Source organism: Carcharodon carcharias, chromosome 14 (assembly GCF_017639515.1).
Source record: "Carcharodon carcharias isolate sCarCar2 chromosome 14, sCarCar2.pri, whole genome shotgun sequence".
Lineage (NCBI taxonomy): Eukaryota > Metazoa > Chordata > Chondrichthyes > Lamniformes > Lamnidae > Carcharodon > Carcharodon carcharias.
This window is the reverse complement of record NC_054480.1, coordinates 129,732,970-129,757,639: the sequence shown is the minus strand read 5'-3', so window position 1 is coordinate 129,757,639 and position 24,670 is coordinate 129,732,970. Positions and strand designations below refer to the sequence as shown.

Sequence of the window (24,670 nt, the reverse complement as noted above, 5' to 3'; positions counted from 1 at the left end):
ATATGATCTTTCATAAATACACCTGTCGCACACCCAATAAGCTCTTGAATTAAAGATTCAACTCTGTGAGATTAAGTTATGCTTGCTTGATGTAAGAAAGTTAGTTTTGCATTTTGTCAATGTGTTCATTGTCTATGTTTTCCCGCAAGGAATTTGCTTCTGCCAATTTCTTCCATGCTCCTCTGATGGCACAGGCTCCGGTGAACACGCCACATATGGTGCCACCTCCCATGGCCAAGGTTCTCATGTGCAAGTCCATTCAGTGATTCCCAGTGAGCTATTCAATTCTGGGAGGGAGTGCTGGAGACAGTACCACAGTCCAAACCTTTCCTCTGCCAATGTCCATGGCTGTGTACTTCCTAGTGCTGGTAACTGTTTGGTCGTTCGGAGCAAGGGAACACTGGCTGATTCACCCCTTCCTTTACCAGGAACAATAACAAGTTTAGCGTCCCTTCATGGTTGGCCATGGCACTCTTGCCTCACAGTCAGAGGTTGTGTAACTCAAAACCCCCCAGAGACTTGGCACATAGTCTGGGCCAATGATTCAGGGCAGTGCTGAGGGAGCGATGCATGGCGGAGGTGCTGTCATTTTAATTAAACGTTAAGCCAATGATCTCACCTGCCCCATCAGGGAGATGTAATAGATCCTGCCGTGATGTGCCTTTAAGGAATATCAGCATGATATCACTAGATTGAGCCTTAGGCTGGAATCTACAGTTCCTAAATACTATCCCAATTGTTGATGCACTCACAAGAACACCCAAACCTAACAAGACATGTGGAGGGTGTGGCCTTCTGCATGTACCAAAGAAATGCCAGCATTTCATCTGTTCTGCAAGGCATGTGACAGAAAGGGCCACTGGCAGCGGCAGTGCACTAGAGCAAAGGCTGATGCAGCTACAAAGAGCCAAGCACTGACCCAAACAGACTGTACACAACCGGCACTTGCTGGCAATAAGAACGACCACCCAGTATCCTGTCAGAAACATATACATGAGGTGATTGACAAACCAGAAAATGACGATGATATGCACAGTGAAATGAAGAACTGAGCGCACATGTTTCACACTATCAATCTTGTGGAAACCATAGATGCAATCACATCTTCTGAAGTGTTTGCCAAGATTCAAATGATCTGCCCTAGGAAAGTTGCTAACTAGTCATTATTGGCCAAGATTGACACAGGGGCAAATGACAACATACTACCTCTGTGAATTCTAAAAACATGTATTCACAGACATGGAAGACCATGGCGAAAACTACTATTGTGAAACTATCAGCATACCTTCAGATTACCTTTATGCTTTAAAGACTCAGATTTATCAGTTCTATGCATTATGTAATGGTAACATGTATTGTCAATAGTTACACTGCTTTGGAACATTCTTCTTTAGAAGGGAGAAAACATTTTTAAAGGGGGGGGATGTTGGAATATGCCTTTAAGGGGTATCAGCATGACATCACCAGAAGGGAAATGTGTAATGTTATCGAGTCTTAGTTTCATTGTTGCTTTGAGCAGAGCACAGACACAGCTCTGATGCCTTCAAGCTTTACACCTATGCATGACTGTTCACATGTGCCTAGTCTTAATAAAATGAACCCACAATGTATTTACCCAATCCCTTATGAGTGATTGGTGCCTTGTGTCTTGTACAGTAAATAAGCCCAAGGATTATATCCTTATAATAACATGACAGATCCCATGACACTATTTGAAGGAAAGCAGAGCAGTTCTCTCTGGTGTCTTTGGCGAATATTTATTCCTCAGCCAATCACCAAAACAAATAGTCACATTCCTGTGCGCAAGTTGGCTGTCGCATTTCCCACATTACAAACAATGACTACCCTTCAAAAGTACTTTGACTGTAAAGCACTCTGGAATGTCATGAGACGAAGAAAGACGTTATATAAATTTATAATAAAATTTACAATATCAAAGTTATTTCTTCTTTTGACAAGTGTGTCGAACACCTAGTCAATGGTAACTGGGCTGAGGTTTTTTTTTTAGAATTTTAAAACAAATTGATAGGGTAGATAGAGAGAAACTATTTACACTAGTGGGAGAGTCTAGGAAAAGATAACAACCTGAAAATCAAAGCCAGGTCATTCAGGAGAGAAATTATGAAATATTTCTTCATGCTGGCCTAGCCAACGACCCTCTCACCCCATGAATAAATAAAAAATGCAAAGGGTTGGTAGAAGTGCCGTAAAATGTGGAACTTTCTCCCACAAAATGCTCTGGGGACATAGGTTCAAATCCCACGATAGCAACTTGTGGAATTTAAATTCAATTAATTAAATCTGTAATATTAAGCTAGTCTCAGTAATGGTGACCATAACAACTATCATCGATTGTCACAAAACCCATCTGGTTCACTAATGTCCTCTAGGGAAGGAAATCTGCTGTCCTTACCTGGTCTGGCCGATATGCGATTCCAGACCCACAGCAATGTGGTTGACTCTGAATTGCCCATTGAAATGGCCTCGCAAGCTACTCAGTTCAAGGACAATTAGGGATGGGTAACAAATGCTGGCCTTGCCAGCAATGCCCATGTGAAAGAATGTGTAAAAAAAAAATTAATAGTTTTAATTCGGGAACCAATAGATTTTTGTTAGTCAACGTTATTAGTGGATATGGGGCCAAACTGAGTTAGGATGCAGAACAGTTATGATTTCATTGAATGGTAGAACAGGCCTCCTCCTGTTCCTATATAAAACTGGATGAACTGCCAAGGAAGATTCCAAATGGGTTAAGTTAGCCACATGGACTACGTTGTTGGCCACTTTAAACCTGGGATGAAAACCAATTTTACACCAGACCCCAGGTAGCGTAATTTAGTTGGACTCAGTGGCTCTCTCATGGTTCGCAAAACATCAGAATTGAGTACAGGGTCATCTCTAGAATCCAATTCTCAAGTTAGGAATAGCAGCATCAATGAATTAACATCAATTGCATCTATCATTCTGGGCTTAATGGTGCCACTTTGTGAGCTGTTGGCATTCATAGAATCCTAAGATCTTACAGCACATAACAATGACATTCAGCCTATCATAATTGTGCCAATTTTTTGAATGAACTATACAAGTAGTTCCACTCCTCTGCTCAGCCCATAGCCTCAAGGTAGGGATCCTCCAGATCTACACGTCCCCCATTTATCATTGTAAAACTAATAACGTTGACTAACAAAAATCTATTGGTTCCTGAGTTAAAACTATTAATTTTTTTTTACATATTCTTTCACAGGATGTGAGCATTGCTGGCAAGGCCAGCATTTGTTACCCATCCCTAAATGTCCTTGAACTGAGTAGCTTGCTAGGCCATTTCAAAGGGCAGTTAAGAGTCAACCACATGCTGTGGGTCTGGAGTAGCATATAGGCTGGACCAGGTAAGAACAGCAGATTTCTTTCCCTAAAGGACATTAGTGAACCAGATGGGTTTTGTGACAATTGATGATAGTTGTTACGGTCACCATTAGTGAGATTAGTAATAAGGATTCAATGGTTTCTCTGTATCTATCCTATTTCCTCTAGTAACGGAACCTCAAATTAGAACTAGGCCATTCAGAAATAAAATGAGGAAGCACTTTTACCCTCTCACACAAAAAGCCCCATCCTCCCCCCGCACTCATCCCCCACCTGACTCCCCAAAAGACTTTGGATACCCAGAGAAATCAGTTGAAATTTTCAAGACTGAGATTTTTCTTGGATAAGGATGTCAAGGGACATGGAGCAAAGGAAGGTAAATGGAGTTAAAGTGCAGATCAGTCATGATTTAATTGAATGGGTGGAAGAGGTTTGAGGGGATGAATAGCCTCCTCCTGTTCCTAATGACAGTATTGTAGATAATTCCTATGAACAAGGCCTTGGTTGTATTACGATCCACAACAAAAGATTAGTGAAACACCTCATTTGGATTTCCTGCACCATCTACTTGCAGTAATTATTCATCATGTGAAAAACAGTTTTAACTGGAACACAATAACAACAGCTTTGTAGAGTACAGTGTTCTTGCTGACTAGATTAAATGAGACAGAATAAAAACAACATTCATTCCCAGTGGAGAAACAAAAACACTAGATAAGAGGAGCTGGAAAAGAAAAAGGAAATCATATGATCTCCAATAACTTTTCAAATTGTTCACAGAAATACATAAATGGTTCACTTGCTGCTGAAATGTATTCCGAGTTAGGTATAGAGTGGTTTAGAGATAGGAGGCCATTCAGCCCGTTATGTCAGTGCCAGCTCTCTGCATAAGCAACTCAGCTAGTCCCACTCCCACACCATTTTCCTGTAGCCTGAAAAACTTTTCCCTTAAGGTAATTACCCAATTTGTTTTGAAAGCCACAATTGGATCTGTCTTCACCACAGTACATTCACCAATCACTAGAAGGCACGAGCTGTGGGATAGAAACATAGGCCATTTGGCCCCTTGAGCCTGCTCTTCCATTTAACTAGATCATGGTTGATCTTCTACTTCAAGGCCATCTTCCCACACTATCCCTGTGTCCCTTGATGTCATTGGTATCTAGAAATCTATCGACCTCTGCTTTGAACGTACTCAATGAGTCAGCCATCCACAGCCCTCTGGAATAGAGAATTCCAAAGATCCACCACCCTCTGACTGAAGAAATTCCTCCTCTTCTTGGTTCTAAAAGGCCTACCTCCAATCTGAGACTATATCCACAGGATAATTCTGATGAACCTTTGTTGCACTCCCTCTGTGGCCAGGGTATCCTTCCCTAGGTAAGGAAGTCAAAACTGCACACAATGCTCCTGGTGTAGTCTCACCAAGACTCTATACAACTGCAGCAGGCCTTCCTTGTCCCTGTACTCAAATCCCTTTGCAGTAAAGTGAGACAAAAGGAAATTACTGAGCACTTTTTACATTGTTTGTAGGAGGTCTTGTGGTGCAGTGGGTCCTTGCCTCTGAGTCACAAGCTTCGGGTTCAAGTCCCACTCCAGGATTTGGTGGCCAAGGAAGGTACGTTCATAATGTGGCCAAACAACTTGTAAATCCTTCCAACACACACCAATGGCAGGTAGTAAACGGGTGAGGTTCCTGGTCAGCCATGTAATGGGAAGAATATTGGAGCCTCTACCATCACTATTCATAGCTCCAGACCACAATATGCATGTAAACAGTGCATTTTGCCACAGGAATTCCGACTTCCTAAGTGCACGGCAACACACTACCACTGCCACTATCACACTAACACCATGTTGTTGGTATGTTGACAGGTTACATAAGCAGAAGCTTTGCACGTGTGCTGAGAGCCAAAAGGGAGTTCTGGTGCACCAGTGTAAAAAAAGGGGACAGGTTTGGCTCTTCGTGGCTTCTTTTTAAAACATTCATTTTCCGGGGAAACACAATAAATGGTAGGATACCGAGAGGTGTAGAGGAACAAAGGAACCTTGGAGTCGATGCCCACAGATCGCTGAAGGTGACTGGAGAGATAGATAAGGTCAGAAAGGCAAACGGGATACTTTCTTTTATTAGCCAAGGCAAACAATAAAAGAGAAGGCAAGTTACACATGCAGTTCTGGTCAACCCACTACAGATGTGACCTACACTGAAGAGGGTACAGAGGAGATTTACAAGGACGTTGCCTGGACCAGAGAACTTCAGCTACGTGGGGATAGGCTGGGGTTGTTTTCCTTGGAACAGAGGAGGCTAATTGAGGAGATTTAATTGAGGTGTATAAAATAACTAGGGGTCTAGATGGTTCTGAAGAATTGGACCTGTAACGTTAACTCTGTTTTTCTCTCCATAGATGCTGCCAGATCTGTTGAGTTTTTCCCACACAGTTTTTATTTCAGGTCTCCAGCAACCACAGTATTCGGTTTTTCTTATATTAGGGGTCTAGGTAGAGTGGATTGGAAGGACCCCTTTCACTTAGTAAATAGGTCAATAACCGGGGATCGGCAGAAAGATTAGAGGGGAGTTGAGGAGAAATACTTTCAATGAAATGGAGATGGGGATCTCAAGCTCAATGGCCAGAATTTTCCCGTCGGTGATTTGGGGATGGGACCCACTCACTGATGGGAAAATGACACGGGATGACGTTGGGAGGAACACCCGACGTCATCCTGGCCCATTTAAATTTTTAGGAAGGTGGGTGGACAGCGAAATCAGCTGTTCGCCCGCCGACCTGTCAATGGCCAATTGAGGCCACTGACAGGATCATTAAGCTCATTGAAAGACCTGCCCGTCCAACCTTAAGGCTGGTGGGCAGGCCAGGAGCCCCGGCGGGCTTCTGGTTTCATCTCAGTTTTTAATAAGTTTATTAAAGTTTCACTCACAGTTATTAACATGTCCCATCTTGTGTGACAGTGTCACATAAGGAGGACATGTTGGTAATGCTTTTCTTTCTCTATTTTTAAAGTTTTTTAAACATTCAGCGCTCTTCCTGAGACAGCACTTAGTCTCAGGGAGCAGTGCGCGCAGTTTGACAGATGGGGAACCCCTCCCCGCACTGGAAGTGCATAGTGCTTCCCGCTGGGCATCACACTGAGCGGGCCTTAATTGGCCCGCCCACATAAAATGGCGGCCGGCCCTGTTTCAGCAGCGGAGTTTGGCTGCCCCCCCTGCCGCGAGCCTGTGGGGCCTGCCCGCCCATCAAGGTCAAAATTCTGGCCAATGTCTGTAAAAGTGGTAAAGGAATCTCATTAAAAAAAAGACTTGGATATGCGCTTGAAGTGCTGTAAGCTACAGAGCTACAGACCAAGAGCTGGAAAGTAGGATAGGTCAGATAGCTACTTGTCATCTGGCAGAGAAACGATGGGACAAATGGTCTCCTTTCATGCTGTAAACTTCTATGATTCTAAAGCATATAAACGCCACTGGCAAGGCCCAATCCTCATCATCCTTGAGAAAATGGTAGTGGGCTGCCTTCTTGAACCACTGTTTTCCCTGGGGTGAAGGGGCTCCCAGAGGTGCTGTAAAGTCAGGAGTCTCCAAATCTTGACCCAGCGACAATGAAGGAACAGCCAACATATGTCGTAAGTCAGGATGGTTTATGTGACTTGGAGAAGAACCTGCAGATGGTGATGTTCCCAAGTGTCTGCTGCCCTTGTTCGTTTGGGTGGTAGAGTTCTTGGTTTGGGAGGTGATGTGATCCCAGGTGAGGTGGCAGCAGTTTGATAAGAAGGTTACATATGATAGGATCAGCACAATATAAAAGCATATTTATTGACGGAGACTGGAGAGTCCTTAATACTGATTGAAAAAGATTGAACACATTCGATGCCAACTGCACAGAAGTGACAACAAAGTTCACACAGCTAAAGCTACATCAAACCCTACGACAGCACAAGGTCTTATCCCTGCACATGAGGAGCCATTTAGCCCATCGTGATTATGCTAGGTCTTTCCCAGCAGAAGCCAAAACTAATCCCACTTCCCTGCTTTCTCCACACTGCTTGGAGTATTCCAAGATGTTGACCTAGTCACACCTTAAAAGTTGTAATGATATCAGCTTCAAGAGCTCCCTGTCGTCAAGCATTCCTCAAGTAATGATGACTGGGGTTGCTGGGACTGTTCTCCTTTGAGCGAAGACAGTTAAGGGAGATTTAATAGAGATGTTCAAAAATTATGAAAGAGTTTTGATTAGAATAGCTAAAGAGAAACTGTTTCCAGTGGTAGGACAGTCAGTAATCAGAAGATCTAGCAACTCAAGACTGGGCATCCATGAGGCATTGTGGGCCACCAGCAGCAGCAGAATTGTACTCAACCGCAATCTGTAACCTCATGGCCAGCATATCCCCCACTCTACCACTACCATCAAGCCAGGGAATCAACCCTGCAGGAGGACATGCCAGGAGCAGCACCAGGCATACCTTAAAATGAGGTGTCAACCTGGTGAAGCTACAACACAGGACTACTTGCGTGCGTGGTAAGTGATAGACAGGGCTATGTGATCCCTCAACCAATGGATAAAATCTAAGCTTTGCAGTCCTGCCACATCCAGTCCTGAGTGCTGGTGGACAATTAAACAACTCATTGGAGGAGCAAGCTCCACAAATAGCCCCATCGTCAATGATGGAGGAGCCCAGCACATCAGTGCAAAAGATGAGGCTGAAGCATTCACAACAATCTTCAGCCAGGAGTATTGAGTGGGTGATCCATCTCGGCTTCCTCTGGTGGTCCCCAGCATCACAGACTCCAGTCTTCAGCCAATTCGATTCACTCCAAGTGATATCGAGACACTGCAAATACTATGTGCCCTGACAATATTCCGGCAATAGTACTGAAGACTGGTGCTCCAGAACTTGCCGTGCCCCTAGCCAAGCTGTTCCAGTACAGCTACAACACTGGCATCTACCCAGCAATGTGGAAAATTGCCCAGTAATGTCCTGTACACAAAAAGCAGGAGAAATCCAACCCGGCCAATTGTCACCCCATCAGTCTACTCTCGATCATCGGTAAGTAGTGGAAGGGGTCATCAACAGTGCTATCAAGCGGCACTTGCTTAACAATAACCTGCTCACTGATGCTCAGTTTGGGCTTTGCCAGGGTCGCTCAGCTTCTGACCTTAATACAGCCTTGGTTCAAACATGAATAAAAGAGCTGAACTCCTGAGGTGAGGTGAGAGTGACTGCCCTTGACATCAAGGCTGCACGTGACCGAGTGTGACATCAAGGAGTCCTGGCAAAACTGGAGTCAATGGGAATCAGGAGGAAAAGCACTCCATCGGCTGGAGTCAAACCTTGCACAAAGGAAGATGGATGTGATTGTTGGAGGTCAACCATCTCAGTTCTGGGACATCACTGCAGGAGTTCCTCAGGGTAGCGCCTCAGTCCTACCATCATCAGCCGTTTCATCAATGACCTTCCTTCCAACATAAGGTCAGAAGTGGGGATGTTCGCTGATGATTGCACAATGTTAAGCATCATTTGTGACTCCTCAGATACTGAAGCAGTCCATGTCCAAATGCAGCAAGACCCGGACAATATCCAGGTTTGGCAAGTATCATTCACACCACCAAAGACACATATACTGTGGCTACAAGAACAGGTCAGATGCTAGGAATTCTGCAGTAAGTACCTCACCTCCTGATTTCCCAAACCCTGTCCACCCATCTACAAGGCACAAGTCAGGAGTGTAATGGAATACTCCCGACTTGCCTGGATGAGTGCAGCTCCAACAACACTCAAGAAGCTTGACATCTTCCAAGACAAAGCAACCTGCTTCATTGGCACCCCTTCCAAAAACATTCATCGTCTCCACCACCAATGAACAGTAGCAGCAGAGTGTACCATTTACAAAATGCACTGTAGAAACACACCAGGGTTCCTTACGCAGCAGCTTCCAAACCCACAACTGCTACCACCTAGAAGGACAAGGGCAGTAGATACATGGGAACACCACTACCTGGAAGTTTCCCTCCACGCCACTCACCATCCTGACTCGGAAATATATCGGCCATTCCTTCACTGTTGCCGGGTCAATATCCTGGAACTTCCTCCCTAACAGCACTGAGGGTGTACCTACACCACATGGAGCGGTTTAAGACGATCACCACCTTCTCAAGGGCAATTAGGGATGGGCAATAAATGCTGGCCTAGCCCCCATTCCATAAATGAATAAAAAGCAGAGATTTAAGCTAATTGCTGAAAGAAGCAGAGGGGGTAGGTGAGGATTTTTTTTTTTTTAAATGCAGTCAGGTGTTGTGATCTGGAACGTGCTGCCTGAAAAGGCAGTGTTAACAGATTCAGTATTAACTTTCAAAAGTGAATTGGATAAATTCTTGGAATAGAGGAAATGTGCTGGGCTGTAGAGAGTGGGACTAATTGGATAGTGGATTCAAAGAGCCAGCACAGCTACAATGGACCAAATGACCTCCCCCTGCTATATGATTTTGTAAAGGAATAGGTGGAATTCTGTGTGTCTGTTGGCATGGGGCATGATGGCGGGCGTGAGCAGACAATATGGCAGGAAGGCCAAAAATTGATTTCACGCCGTCATGAAACCAGTTTGCAATCATCCACTCTGCCCGTCAATGGCGGGCTGCGTTTCCCCACTGCTGGGCATCGGGAACTTAATATTCATACACCTGCATACCAATATAATCCCTGCTCACCAGAATCATTCCCCCCCACCATGCTGGATCATCCGGGTACATCGGCGTGATTGCACACCAACGTGTCTCACAACTGTACATAAGTGACATGCACCTGGCGAGCTGCATTTCACTCGGGACTGCGAGGGCGAGGTCTGTTTGCCTACCTTGCTTCGGGCAGCACCTGCAGTCATCAGCGCCAGGCTTCACAGGCAGCACCACATCACTTTTACAGGGTCTCACGGGCAAGTCTCTACCCAGCAGACCAGCCATAAGGCTGGGGTGGCTTTTTAATGGCTGCAGGCCTGGGGCTTGTTTGGGGAAGATGGAGAAGCGGCCTCAGGCAAGGGGAGAGGCTGCAGGGTGAGGGCTGTACTGGGGAAGGAGGGTATCCCAGGGTGTGTGTGGGGGCACATGTTGATCTGTGCAAGTGGTCTCAAGATAGTGAGGGCTGAGGAGGCAGTCTCCAGAGGAGATGAGGCCAGATGGAGACGTGAGGGTGTGTGTGAGAGAGTGAGAGGTGATGTCCCCTGAGCTGGCAGTGAGTGAGATGCCAGTGGATGTGTGATGGGCTTGTGAGTGTTTGAGTTTAGAGTGATGAGATGGTTACCATACCCTGGCTGCATGGATGAGATCATTCATCCTCTATCTGCACTGGATGGCCAACCTCTTCTGCGCAGCGTTGGCACTGACCACCACTGCCACCACCTACCTACCAAGCCAGAGTGGTGAGACTGATGGACCTCCTGCGGCCAGAGCGGGGGGTGGGGGACAACATGACGGGCCTCCAAAAGGCTTTCCAGTGATGGGTCACTGAACTCTTCCTGGCTTTTGGGTCCATGTTTTCACTGGAGCAGTCCTGGGCTGCATGCGTTGAGAACTGTGTGCACAGCCCCCAGAGTGAGGAAACGGAGAGGTAACGGCACGGTGGGTGATTCAGAGGCCGCCCAGCAGTGAGACGGCGTGTTTCCTGTGGCTGTATAATTAATGAGGCGGGAAGCAGACGACACACCGTGCAAACTCACCATTGTGGCTGGCGGGTAAAACATTCTCTTTCCCGCCTGCTCCTGCAATTGGTGCAAATCTGAGACGATTCTGCCCAATGCCTTCTAACCTCCCCTCAATCGTACTGTGACATATTTTTACAAAGATGCCTCCCTACCCTGCCATCACTCACGCACCATCCAAAACATCCCATCAAAACCTTTCATCATTTTTGAATTCCTCTTAGCCTTCTGTGCATGGACAAAAATAGACCCGGTATCTCAAATCTCTCATCACATTGGGTCCAAATCATGGGTGCCACCTCGATTAGTCTTCCTCTTCCTGGATGAGAACATTCCCTGTAGTTTGCCTCTCACGTTGCAGGAGCAGCAAAACACGAACTCTTGTGATTCAACAAATTGAAAAAAAAAACCCACAAAGATCTGACACAAATCCTCTCTCAATCAGAGGAGAGGGGTCACTTTAAGGTGATTTACATGGGTTGCTACTTTCACCCTTTGAGTCTGGTTTGACCTTCACAAGAATCCATGAATGGTTTATAAAAAAAAGAACTTGCATTTCTATAGTGTCTTTCACCAGCTCAGGGGGCCAAATATCATTTTTTGAAGTGTATTTGTGGTAATGCCATCAACATGCATACAGCAATGCACTGATGAGATAATCAGCTTGTAGACATTGGTTGACAATTAACCACATAACTTTGCACTGCATTATCTTGGTACCGTGCTTTGCACATGCTATTGCATTTGCAGTAGTGAAGAGTGTCAGTTTTCAAAGCATTTCTTACTTAATATGAAGATTAATTTTATCACAGTACACAAGAGTTAAGGTGCAACCAGAGACAGCATATGGACAGAAATGTTCTGGAATTATGTTACGTCTACACTTATCATCCGTGCCAGGACTGGAGTGGCCAAGGACTAAGTAGAATCACAGAAGATGATATAACATAGAAAGAGGCCATTTGGCCCATCATGTCCGGGCTGGATCTTTGAATGAGCTATCCAATTGGTTTCACTGCTGGATACCCCCACTGCCCCTCTGCTTTATCTTTGTACCACTGCAGTCTCTTCTTTAAGTATTTAGTCAATTTGAAAGTTACTATTGAATTTGCTTCCACCGCCCATTCGGGTAGCACATTCCTGATCACAACAACTTGCTGTGCCATCCATAGCACGTCAATGGCAAACTAGCCACACCCGTCACCAATTAAATAAGGCCTATCCAAATCGTAAACTCTCATTGTGTAAAAAAGTTTTGCCTCATGTCACCTCTGGCGCTGGTGCTAATCACCGTAAATCTGTGATTCTGGATGCCAACTCTTTAATCGTGACAGTGGAGGACACAGGCCAGGTGCTGCATATCATGTAGAAGCACATAATGCAAACGCCTTCCTCGCCCAGCTTGGGGAGACTTCTGGGGAGGTGGTGGTGTTAGTGGTAATGTCACTGGACGAATAATCTAGGGGCCCAGGGTAATGCTCTGGGGACACAGGTGCAAATCCCACCGTGGCGGCTGGTGGAATTTAAATTCAATTAATAGATCTGGAATATAAAGCTAGTCTCAGCAATGGCGAGCAGGAAACTATCATCGATTGTCATAAGGAACCATCTGATTCACCAATGTCCGGGCTGGAAGGAAATCTGCTGTGCTTACCCGGTCTGGCCTACATGTGACTCCCTCCCCACACAGAAATGAGACTGACTCTTAACTGCCCTCTGAAATGGCCTAGCAAGCTACTCAGTTCAAGAGCAATTAGGGATGGGCAACAAATACTGGCCTTGCAAGTGACACCCACGTCCCATGAAAGAGTGAATAAAAAAAAAAAATCCAGGAGGTTGTTATCAAGCATTTCAAAATTCGAACAGGACAAATCAGTCAGAAGTTTAAACATGAACAGGCCTGGTTCTCGCAGCCCAGATTTCCACAGCTTGTGGGTAGCACGTGGCACTAGGCTACCTCCCTTCCCACACAGTGCCCCACCTCGCCACGTACAGTAAAATCTTTATTATCCGGCACATGCGGGAACAGGAGGTGACGGTTAATCAAAACTGACAGGTTAACAGGGAGTTCTATTTACCAACGGAGTAGAGTGTAATACCTGGAGTATGAACTAACATGCAGGCACTCTGGAAGTAAAGAACAGGATACTTTTTAACTCATTTTCAACAGTACGTTAAAACATAAATTTAAGCATAAAATAACAGTGTACAGGTACGGGTTCCAGATAACTTTGTAACTGCATCCAGTTGGTAAAGTGACGATTCATGTTGGGGAACATCAGAAATTCCAAGTTAGTAGGGAATTCCGGTTGGTAGAGCACTGGGTAATACAAAGTTTACTTCACCATATACTGTCTTGTATGGACATGCTGAGAACGTTTCAGCTTGCATGTGGCACATAATTTAGATTTTGATGCAGTACTGGTGCATTGTGTTTACAGTTGAGGCATTAAGGTTGTCTGCCTTGTCGCTGTTTAAAAATAAGGGATCGCTCATTTAAGATCGAGATGAGAAGAAATTTTTCTCTCAGAGGGTCAATAGTCTTTGGAACTCTCTTCCTTAAAAGGCGATGGAAGCAGAGTCTTTGAATATTTTTAAGGTAGGGCTAGATAGATTCTTGATTAACAAGAGGGTGAAAGGTTACTGGGGGTAGGTAGGAATGAGGGGTTGAAGTTACAGTCAGATCAGCCATGATCATATTGAATGGTGGAGTAGGTGTGAGGGACCGAGTAGCCTACTCCTGCTCCTAATTCATATGTTCGTATGCCAAACTCCTCAATGGGCAGCAAGGACTTCTCCTGGGCTCAATCAAACTGAAAGATGCCAAAGTAATCAACAAAGGCCCAAAAAAGCAAAAGAGAATCTTTCCAATTAAATAATAATGTTTGTGTCACTTGTGGCTCAGGGTGTAGCTCTCTTGCCTCCAAAATCGTGGATTCAAGCCCCCACTCCAGGGATCTGAACACAAAATCCAGACTGACACTGCCAAATGTTGAACTGTGGGAGTGCTGTCCTGTTGGAGCTGCCATCTGATAGATGAGACATTAAACTGAAGGCCCTATCGACCCTCAGAGATGTACCTGAATAGTCTCATGGCCACTATTCGAGGAAGAGCAGTGGAGTTCTCGCCAGTGTCACGGACCAATATTTATCCCTCAACCAACATCTCTCAGCAAAACCAAATGTTGACATAACACAATGGTGACCATGAAATTATCACCGATTGTCATAAAAATCCACCTGGTTCACTAATGCCCTTTAGGGAAGGAAATCTGCTGTCCATATCTGGTCTGGCTCACTTGTGACTCCAAACCCGAAACAATGTGGTTGACTCTGAACTGCCCTCTGAAATGGCAGAGCAAGCCACTCAGTTCAAGGGCAACTGGGGATGGGCAACAAATGCTGGCCTTGCCAGTGATGCCCACACCTCACCAAAGAATAAAAACTGGGGAAAAAAAATCTCAAACTACCTGTTGATTATCACACTCCTGTGATCTTGCTGGTCCTACATTATAACAATGATGAGACAAGTACTTAACCGGCTAGAGGCACTTTAGGATGTCATGAAAGGCACTGTATAAATGAAACTTTTTCTTTTTTTAAAATCAATTGTTTATACAGAGGGCCAGGTAGGTGGTTATTACCTGTGGAATCTGTACCCAGTGAGAATCAGAATCATTAGCAGCAACACAGGAAGAGCTTCTGCCGCACGCACAAATTCCATGGCGGAATATCAGTTACTGGGGAAACCGCTAGCCTGTGGCAAAGCCAGTCAGAAACAGCCAAACTGGTACTACAACAACCACTTGCATTTATGCAGCGCCTTTAACATAGTAAAGCTTCCCAAGGGACTTCCCAGGAGTGTTAACAAGAGCCATAAATCTCGACAATGCACGTGTCTGTCCATTTCACCATCTGTATGTCCTGAAATCTGTTACTACCAGAGTTTCAAGTCATCTGCAACTTTGAAATGATGTCCCATCTACCCAAGTCCAGGTCATCTGGGCATACTCAAAAAGACCAGAGGTCCCAATGCTGGCCTGGGGTCATCACAGCTATACCACCCAATCTGAAAAACTACCCCTTTAATCTCATGGGCATCGATTCTGCTAACAAATCTATCATTTGGTATTTTATAAACAACTTTTGAATATTTATAAAAGCTCCAGCAACACACTGAAATTAGTCAAACATGATTTACCTTTTAAATAAATACACGTCAACCAATGTCAAAAGTGGTCCCTGATAACACCCCTGAACAGCCCAGCTTTAATCCCTAGCACTAATTTTATGGTTGACAATAAAGGTTTGTAGTAGTCACAGGAAAGTGAAGAGTTCACTGGCATTCCCAAAAAAACACATACAATTACCAGAACCTGGAATAGCAAACAGAATATCTCTGTCATTGTAAAACGGAGGCAGTGCACATAATCATGTTTGCTTTAGATTTGTTCCTGTGAATTAGAGACACCAGCAAATGCTTTCATTAAAGACACCTGCCCAAGGCCCATGAGAAAAGAAGCTTGGTGAATCAGTATTTGCATTAAAAGAGAACTTGCATTTAAATAGCTCCTGACACAACCACAGGCTGGCCCAATGTGCTTCACAGCCAATAATCTTTTAAGTGAAACCAATTAAACCAAATCAAAAATTGGGATAAATCAGGCACAGCCCCTAATTCAGGTCAGCTGTAAAACCAAGAACAAAATTTAAAGGAACCTTACAAACTTTAAATCAAAATGTGATTAAAGGGGTCAACAAAATACCCCAGTCCCCGCGGTGCCCACTGAGCACGGAAGGCTTCACAGCCAATGAAGTACTGTCGCTGTAATGCAGGAAATTAGGCAACCAATTGGCACAGCAAGCTCCCACAAACAACGACACGATAATGACCCAGATATCTGGTATTTAGTAACATTGATTGAGGGATAATTGCTAGAATACTGGAGAGAACTTCCTTGCAATGGTGCAAATAGGAATTCTTTTCGTGCCCCCTCCCCACCAAACCCTGAAAGGACAGATTTGGTTTAACACCTCAACCGAAAGATAGCACTCCCTTCGCACTACATTGGATTTTGTGGTCAGGTGTCTGGTCACTGTTTGCTTTCCAATATCAAAACGTAGGAGTAGGGAGACCCATTTGAGGCTTTTGATATTTTATTGAACAGGTGCACCTCCATGTATTTAGATTGTTATTTGTACTGGTTGACTGACAATGGCATTGCATAAGGAGCAAGTGAAGTAGGGTCAAAGGGTGAGGGATAAGGTCCAAAGAAAGCCAGTGCCATTTTATAGGCATACGTTCTGTCCTTAGTTTTTACATTTTCATTATAAGTTCCTGCACCCACGCTTATTATGGAAACTGGCTATGCAAACTTCTTCACACTACGACTACACCCTGAGGAAGGGGCAAGGAAGAAGCTAACTCATTGTCAAAACATCTTTAAATCCCAGATTAACTCCCAAAGTGTAAATAATTACAGTCCACCTTAAATCTGAGAGTCAAAATACAGGATTCATATAAAATTGGTCAGATGAGATAGCAACCTAGTTCCAGGAAGCCTACAAATACATTTTTTTTTAAAACAAGGATTGAAATTTGTAACTAAACACAATAGTATTGAGTCGTGTGTGTTTTTTTGGGGGGGGAGGGAGGGAGGGAGGGAGGATGTGGTGAAAAGGCAAGATAAAAAGGTTAAATTCTATTTCTTTTTACAATCATTTACCAGGGAAATTTGTTTAGGGGCAAGGAGAAATTGACATGCAAACAGCTCCTAGTCTCTCAGCTCGCATATAGTAGAGAGTTTATAACTATTCCAAAAATAATGCACAGTCATAACAGCCATTTTCTGTGGAAAGAAGGAATTGCAACCCTAAGATGATAGCTCATCCCTTGCCCTCCCCTCAAACCCCTACCTCTCTCCCCCCTTCCCCATTTCTGCTCTCCCTTCACGCCACACACCCTCCTCACCTTATCATACCTTCTTCCTCTCCTCGTCTCTCACCCCCTCTCTCTCTCTCCGCCTATCTCTCTCCCCCTCACCTACCTGTGTTTGATGCTGTGGGGTTTGTCTCTTTCCATTGCCAGTGCTGATAGATTCTCCACTGGCTCAAGCTGCTGCTGCTGAGGTTATTAAGCCAGAGGCAGACAAGCAGGCAGGAGAGGAACAGCATCATCAACAATTTCCACCTCATTTCCCCCACGATCATGTGTCTGAGAGAGGGGGAGGGGGAAAAGAAAAAAAAAACACCAGGAAACAATTGTGTTCTCTCTCCGGGCAGCTTTCCTTTGCTTTGGATTCTCTCAGTCTCTGTTCCAGCTCCACAATCCCAGCCTCTGTTCCCCTCTTCTCCGCTCCGGGGCTCCTCCAGCTCTCTGTCACGTCCCTCGGCTGGGCGGAACCTCAGCCGAAAACCACCACCCACTCTGTCTCTGTCTGTCTCTCTCTCCTCCCATTTACACACTCTCCCCTCCCAGTTACCATTTCTCTATCTCTATAACACGCTCTCTCCCTCCTACCAGTTACAGCCTTTCTTTCTCTCTCTCCCTACAATACACACTTTCCTCCCAGTTGAAAATCTCTCTCTCTCTCTCCTAGTTACAGTCGCTTTCTTCTCCCCCAAGCTACAGTCTCTCTCTCTCTCCCCACAACACATTGGGTGGGATTTTCTGGCCCCGCCCACTGCTGGGATCATCCAGTCCCTCCAAAAGTCAATGGATCTTTAGCTGGTCCGCCGTATCTCCCACGACAGGACACAGTGGGGTCGGAAATTCCTGGCCACTCTCATTGACAGTCTTTCTCTGTATTCCCACTTACACACTCTCTCTCCCTCCCACATTCTCATTTACACAGTCTCCCTCTTGTTTACACAGCCTCTCTCTCTCTGTTCTCCCAATTACATTCTATCCTCCCAGTTACTATCTCTCTCTCCTCCAACTTACACAGTCTCTCTCTCTCTCTCTTTCTGCATTCCAGACCATAAACCACTGGCTGCATCAGAAAAAGTTTCCTCATGTAGCCTTTAGTTCTGCCAATCACCTTCAACCTGTGCCCTCTGGTACTGACTCTCCTACCACTAGATACTGTATCTCCCTATTTATCAATTCATGTTTTTGAACACCTCCATTAAATCTCCACTTCGCTTTGGTTGAGATGCTCCAGCCTAGGAAAAGGAAGGCAAAAACAAAAATACCTGGAAAAACTCAGCAGGTCTGGCAGCATCTGTGGAGAGGAACACAGTTAACGTTTTGAGTTCTCATGACCCTCCAACAGAACTAAGTAAAAATAGAAAAGGGGTGAAATATAAGCTGGTTTAAGGGGGGGGGGGGGGGGGTGCGGTGGGGTTGGGACAAGAAGAGCTGGATAGAGGGCCAGTGACAGGTGGAAATAACCAAAAGATGTTACAGACAAAAGGTGTTGATGGTGGTGATATTATCTAAAGGAATGTGCTAATTAAGGGTAGAAAGCAGAACAAGCAAGGTACAGATAGCCCTAGTGGGGGTGGGGTGAAGGAATCTAAAAAGGCTAAAAGGTAAAGATAAAACAATGGGTGGAAATACATTTAAAAATAATGGAAATCGGTGGGAAAAGAAAATTCTGTATAAATTATTGGAAAAAGTAAAAAGGAGGGGGAAAAACGGAAAGGGGGTTGGGATGGAGGAGGGAGTTCATGATCTAAAATTGTTGAACTCAATATTTAGTCCGGAAGGCTGTAAAATGCCTAGTCGGAAGATGAGGTGCTGTTCTTCCAGTTTGTGTTGAGCTTCACTGGAACACTGCAGCAGGCCAAGGATGGACATGTGGGCATGAGAGCAGGGTGGAGTGTTGAAATGGCAAGCGACAGGGAGGTCTGGGTCGTGCTTGCGGACAGACCGAAGGTGTTCTGCAAAGCGGTCACCCAGTCTAGTGGGTAACATTCCACTCTGTGATATTGCTGGGAAATGAGTGAGTGTTGTGTGTGTGTGTGTGTGTGTGTTAATGTGTGTATGTATAGTGAGTCTGTTAGGATAGATTGGAGAAGCTGGAGTTATTTTCCTTAGCAGAGGAGTTTGAGAGGAGATTTAATGTAGCTTTTCAAAATTATGAGTGATCTGGACAGAGTAGATAGGGAGAAACTGTTCCCATTGGCTGTAGGGTCAAGAACCAAAGGAAATGATTTAAGATGATTGGCAAAGGAACCAACATGAGGAAAATCTGTCTGATGCAGTGAGTGGCTAGGATCTGGAATGTTCTGTCTGAGAGTGTGGTGGAGGCAGATTGCATTGTGGTTTTCAAAAGGGAATTGGATAAGCACCTGAAGAGAAAATATTTGCAGGGCTGTGTGGAGAAGGTGGGAGAGTGGGACTAGGTGAGTTGTTCTTGCAGAGAGTTGGCATTGTCATGATGGACTGAATGGCCTCCTCCTGTGCTGTAACCATTCCATGATTGTAGGATTGTGTGGTTTTTGTATTTTATGTGCATGTTGTGTTCTGTGTAGTGAGCGTGTGCTTGAGTCATACCGAGTGTGTTTGTTATGTATGATGAGTACATGTCACATGTCTGTGTGTTATATGTGTACTGTGAATATGTCTGGTGTGTGTTGTGAGACTGTGTGTGTATGTTGTGTGTGTGCAGTGCTGTGTTGTATGTCGTGAGTGTGTGTTTGTGTTGAGTTGGTGTGATGTGTTGTCTGTAAATTTAGCACAGCTTTGGTTGCTGCCCTCCACAGTGACCTTTACAGCTTCATCTCACAGGTGTAGGAGCCAATTCACTGTAGTGAGCACCCCCAGGACTCAGCATTTTTCAGGGGAGGATAGGAATTGGCCCAGAGCTCTGCTTTTGATACGATTATGGTATCACATCAACTTGGACCATTTGCAGAACAAGTGTTAATATTGTTGTAGCTTATAATTCACAGTAATGCAATATATCACACCAAGGGGCAGGTTTGAAGATTACGCTCCCCTGAGGTAGAGCTTTGTGTAACAGAGCCACATTTCGGCAATTCGACCGTGAAAGTCAGCATGCCCACTGGATTTTCTTCCATTAAGGGATAGAAAATTCTATGGGGTCTCATATCTCTGCTTCATATCCTGACAGAGGAAGTTACCTCAGCTGCAAATCCAGGGTGTGCCTCACTAAAAGTGAAAAAACAAAGATGAGAAGTTTAAAATCAAGGTATTGCCAGACTGGGAGTCAATGTAGGTCAGTGTAGAGCCTGGGTGATTGGGGCATGGGACTTGGTGTGGGTTGGCATATGAGCAGGAGAGTTAAGCTGAAGAGTGAACTCTGATATATCAATAATTTTCACACTTTTGTGTTTAGACTGTTGCAATATATTGGTGAAGTAAAGGGATGAGATTTACTAAAAGGGGAAATGCGACAATATTTTCTGTTCCCTGGTGTGTGATTATGGAATTAACCAACATAAACTCTGAGTGTGAGGAAGTTCCTCTCTGGCAGCACAACTTCCTTATATTATGAATTGTTGATTGTGGCTAACTTGCATGTAACTGTCAGTGTCTACTTTTGCAACACATCCATGCTGAATAAACAGGAAACACTTACTGAAAATACCAACAACTTGCATTTACATAGTACCTTTAAGGTAGTAAAACACCCAAAGGTGCTTCACAAGTGCATAACCAAACTGAGCCATATAAGGAGATATTAGGGCAGGTGACCAAAAGCTTGGCCAAAGAGATAGATTTTAAGGAGCAACTTAACGGAGGGGAGAGAAAGGTAGAGATGGGAAGAGGGTTGTTGGGTGGGGGTGGGGTGGGGGTGGGGGTGGCGGTGGGGGGAGGAAATCAGCGATGTGTATGAGGCCAGAAATGGATACCTCAGAGCCTCAGAGGGTTGTAGGGCTGGAGGAGATTAGTGAGATAGGGAAGGGCAAGGTCAGAGATAGATTTGAAAACAAGGATGAGAAGTTTAAAATCAAGGTATTGCCAGTTTGGGAGTCAATGTAGGTTAGTGTAGAGCCTGGGTGATTGTGGAACAGGACTTGGTGTGGGTTGGGATATGGGCAGGAGAGTTAAGTTGAAGGATGAACTCTGATATACCAATAATTTTCACACTTACGTCTAGACTTTTGCAACATATTGGTGAAATAAAGAGTTGTGGGAGGAGATTTACTTAGGTTACTGTGGATTAGCAAGTTGAGATTTCCTCTGCCTGCTGTTTCTTGCGAAATAGTCAATAAAGTTTTGCTGATTTGTCAAGCATAGGGCGTACTTGTAATTATTCCTGCTTGCTATGCTTGCAACATCACCAGAGGAAACACCATTATCGTGTACACTACACATTATTATGACAGAGCCAATGGTGAAGGCTGAGTTGTTTAAATCCCAGAGGGGAACTTGAAACAACTGTCATAAACCTTTTTTGCAATTTGTATGTTTCGAGATGGAGGTTTTGAATAAGACCACCGAATAAGATAGTAATAAGACCACCGAGTCTCAAGAGGATTTTATAAAACTCAGTTAACCAGTTATTAATACAAGAAAGATTGTAAGCACATACATATGCCTACAAAATTACTACTATAATAACTACAAAAATCTCCTAATTAATCTGACTCTCAGTTATACCCCCGTTAAGGCAACAGTAAATCTCCGAGATTTAAACAGACACCTGGCAAAGCACAACCTGGACAGCCTCATTCAAAATGAATTTCGTTCGGCTTTGGGTCGTGGCAGACAGCAGCTTGAGTTTTTGGGATTACCATTTCCAAGGGATGTGGGTGCACACCAAGACCTGGGACCCACAGCTCATAGTTTGTAAATACTATGTACAGTTCCAGAGTGTGGCCACAGGAGTTCAATGGATGAGACAAATAATTTAAGCCTTGGATAGGCGCATCGCATTGTGTGGTCTGATGGCCTCTGCCATCTCTTGACTGGTTACTTCACCGTGACTGTGTTTCGTTTCAAGGTTTTTTTTAAGTGCAATTCCAAAGTTCCATGGAATGCTTGGAGGCAAAACTTGGGCCAATTTCCGAAAATTGTCAAACGGCTTTTTTCTTTTGCAGTGCCAACTCTTGAAGTTTAAGCGTTGGCTTCCTTTAAGTTGAACGCGTGTTCACTGAAGAACTGGCTACGGGACCAGACCCCCAGGTGACTGATGTTCCGACTCCTCAGAGGATCAGTCACTTTTATACCAGCTTCCCCTGCTCTTGCAAGCCAAGACCTCTCACATTTTCTTTTGCTGACTTTTCGCCACCATTGCCAGGCTTAGTAAATAATTCACAATGATCGACTGGATTATGACCAACACATGAAGCACAAAAGCCTATCCGAGTATTTATCCCAGCCACAGTTTCCCCCAAAAAACAGAAAAGTCATTTTTTTTACTCTTCCCCAACACTCCACATTATTTTCCTGTAAAACGATTCTTCTTTTTGCTAACCTGTTTTGTCGGCATACTCTAATCTTCTCATTCCGTATAACACAGCTTATTAATTACCATTCTCTCTCATTCAAGAGCCCTGGATAAAACTTAAAGCCCTTGAAAAAGAAAACTATAGCATAAATCAAATGCTTCTGGGCATGAACACATTTTGTTTGCCATTGCTCGATAGTTTATCATTTCAAAGTTACCCCGCATTTAAATACTATTGTCAATCTTCAATCTAATTTCTTCCCACCCCCACCAAAAAAATCCTTATTTTGTGAACCACCTGGACTGTCTATCATTGGTTCCTTTCAATGAAAATTAAATTCCAGCAAACCCTCCCTTCCTCCAGTGCTTGAAACTGAAAAACAGGGTCTTTCATTTGCAAATTAGAAAGTTTCCTCACACACACTCCAGTTGTCTTTGCCTTTCGGCATCTTTAAATTTTGCTGTGGGTCTTTTAAACCTTTCTCTTTTCTTTCTTTTTTAAACTGTTTCATTAGCCAGGCAATGCCAACTGCTCCGAGAGACAGTAAGATTCATTTATCTATCCTGAATTTGTATTATTCTTGGGATGTGGCTAGGCCAGCATTTTTAATGCCCTTGAGAAGGTGACGGTGAGCTGCCTCCTTGAGCTGCTGCAGTCCATGTGGTGTAGGTACACCCATGGCGCTGTTAGGATTTTGACCCTGCGACAGTGAAGGAACGGCGATATATTTCCAAGTTAGGATGGTGAGTGGCTTGAAGGGGAACTTCCATGTGGTGGTGATCCCAGGCATCTACTAAGTGGTAGAGATTGTAGGTTTGGAAGGTGCTGTCAAAGGAGCCTTTTTGAGTTGTTGCAGTGCACCTTGTAGATTGTACACACTGCTGCCACTGTGCGTCGGCAGTGGAGAGAGGGGATATTGAAGGAGGTGGATTGCATGCCAATCAAGCGGTCTGCTTTGTCCTGGATGGTGTCGAGCTTCTTGAGTGTTGTTGGAGCTGCACTCATCCAGGCAAGTGGAGACTATTCCATTACACTGCTGACTTGTGTCTTGTAAATGGTGGACAAGCTTTGGGGAGTCACGGGATAAGTTACTCACCGCAGACTTCCCAGCCTCTGACCTAATCCTTTATATAGCGGGGGATTCAGCGATGGTAATGCCATTGAATGTCAAGAGGAGAGAGTTGGATTCTCCCTTGTTGGAGGTGGTCTTTGCCTGGCACTTGTGTGACACGAATGTTACTTGCCACTTATCAGCCAAAGCCTGAATGTTGTCCAGGTCTTGCTGCATATGGGCATGGACTGCTTCAGTATCTGAGGAGTCGCGAATAGTGCTGAATATTGTGCAATCATCTGAATCATCAATTGGCTGAAGACTGGCGCCTGTAATGCTGGGGACTTCTGGAGGAGGCCGAGATGGATCATCCACTTGGCACTCTGGCTGAAGATGGTTGCGAATGCTTCAGCCTTATCTTTTGCACTGATGTGCTGGGCTCCCCCATCATTGAGGATGTGGATATTTGTGGAGCCTCCTCCTCCTCCAGTAAGTGTTTTATTAACTTACTCAGAACTGGATGTAGCAGGACTGCAAAACTTAGATCTGATCCTTTGGTTGTCAATCGCTTAGCTCTGTACATCGCTTGCTGCTTATGCTTATGCAAGTAGTCCTGTGTTGTAGCTTCACCAGGTTGACACCTGATTTTTAGGTGTGCCTGGTGCTGCTCCTGGCAGGCCCTCCTGCACTGTTCATTGAACCAGGGTTGATCCCCTGGTTTGATGGTAATGGAGGACATTTAAGAGTCAACCACATTGCTGTGGATCTGAAGTCACATGTAGGCCAGACCAGGTAAGGACAGCAGATTTCCTTCCCTAAAGGACATTAGCGAACCAGATGGGTTCTGACAATTGATAATGTCAGCATTACCAGACTAGCTTTCTCATTCCAAATTTATTAGCTGAATTTAAATTCCATCAGCTGCCATGTTGGGATTCGAGCCCATGTCCCTGGACCATTAGCTTGGGCCCTTAGATTACTAGTCCGCTGAAATTAACAATACACCACTGTCTTCCCCCAAGGTTTTAAATTATATTTTGAAATTAAATTTTAAACTAAATTACGTTTTTAAGTATACAGGTCAAGTATCCTTCATCCAAAACCTTCGGGGCCAATCGTCTTTCAGATTTCAGGCAGTTTTGGTTTTCGGATGCTGGATGTAGGCCCAGGCTTACTTACATCACAATAGG

At 44.5% G+C, this 24,670-nt stretch overlaps 1 protein-coding gene across 1 annotated transcript in view; it reads right to left on the bottom strand.

Moving 5' to 3' along the window:
* LOC121287082 (beta-1,4-galactosyltransferase 2-like) overlaps positions 1-17,343 on the bottom strand; it is a 42,062-nt gene extending 24,719 nt beyond the window's left edge. The window contains exon 1 of the mRNA XM_041204596.1: positions 17,113-17,343. Within this exon, the coding sequence (XP_041060530.1) occupies positions 17,113-17,275 (163 nt within the window). The 5' untranslated portion in view covers positions 17,276-17,343. The remainder of the gene's footprint in view (positions 1-17,112) is intronic.
* Positions 17,344-24,670: the final 7,327 nt, after the last annotated feature.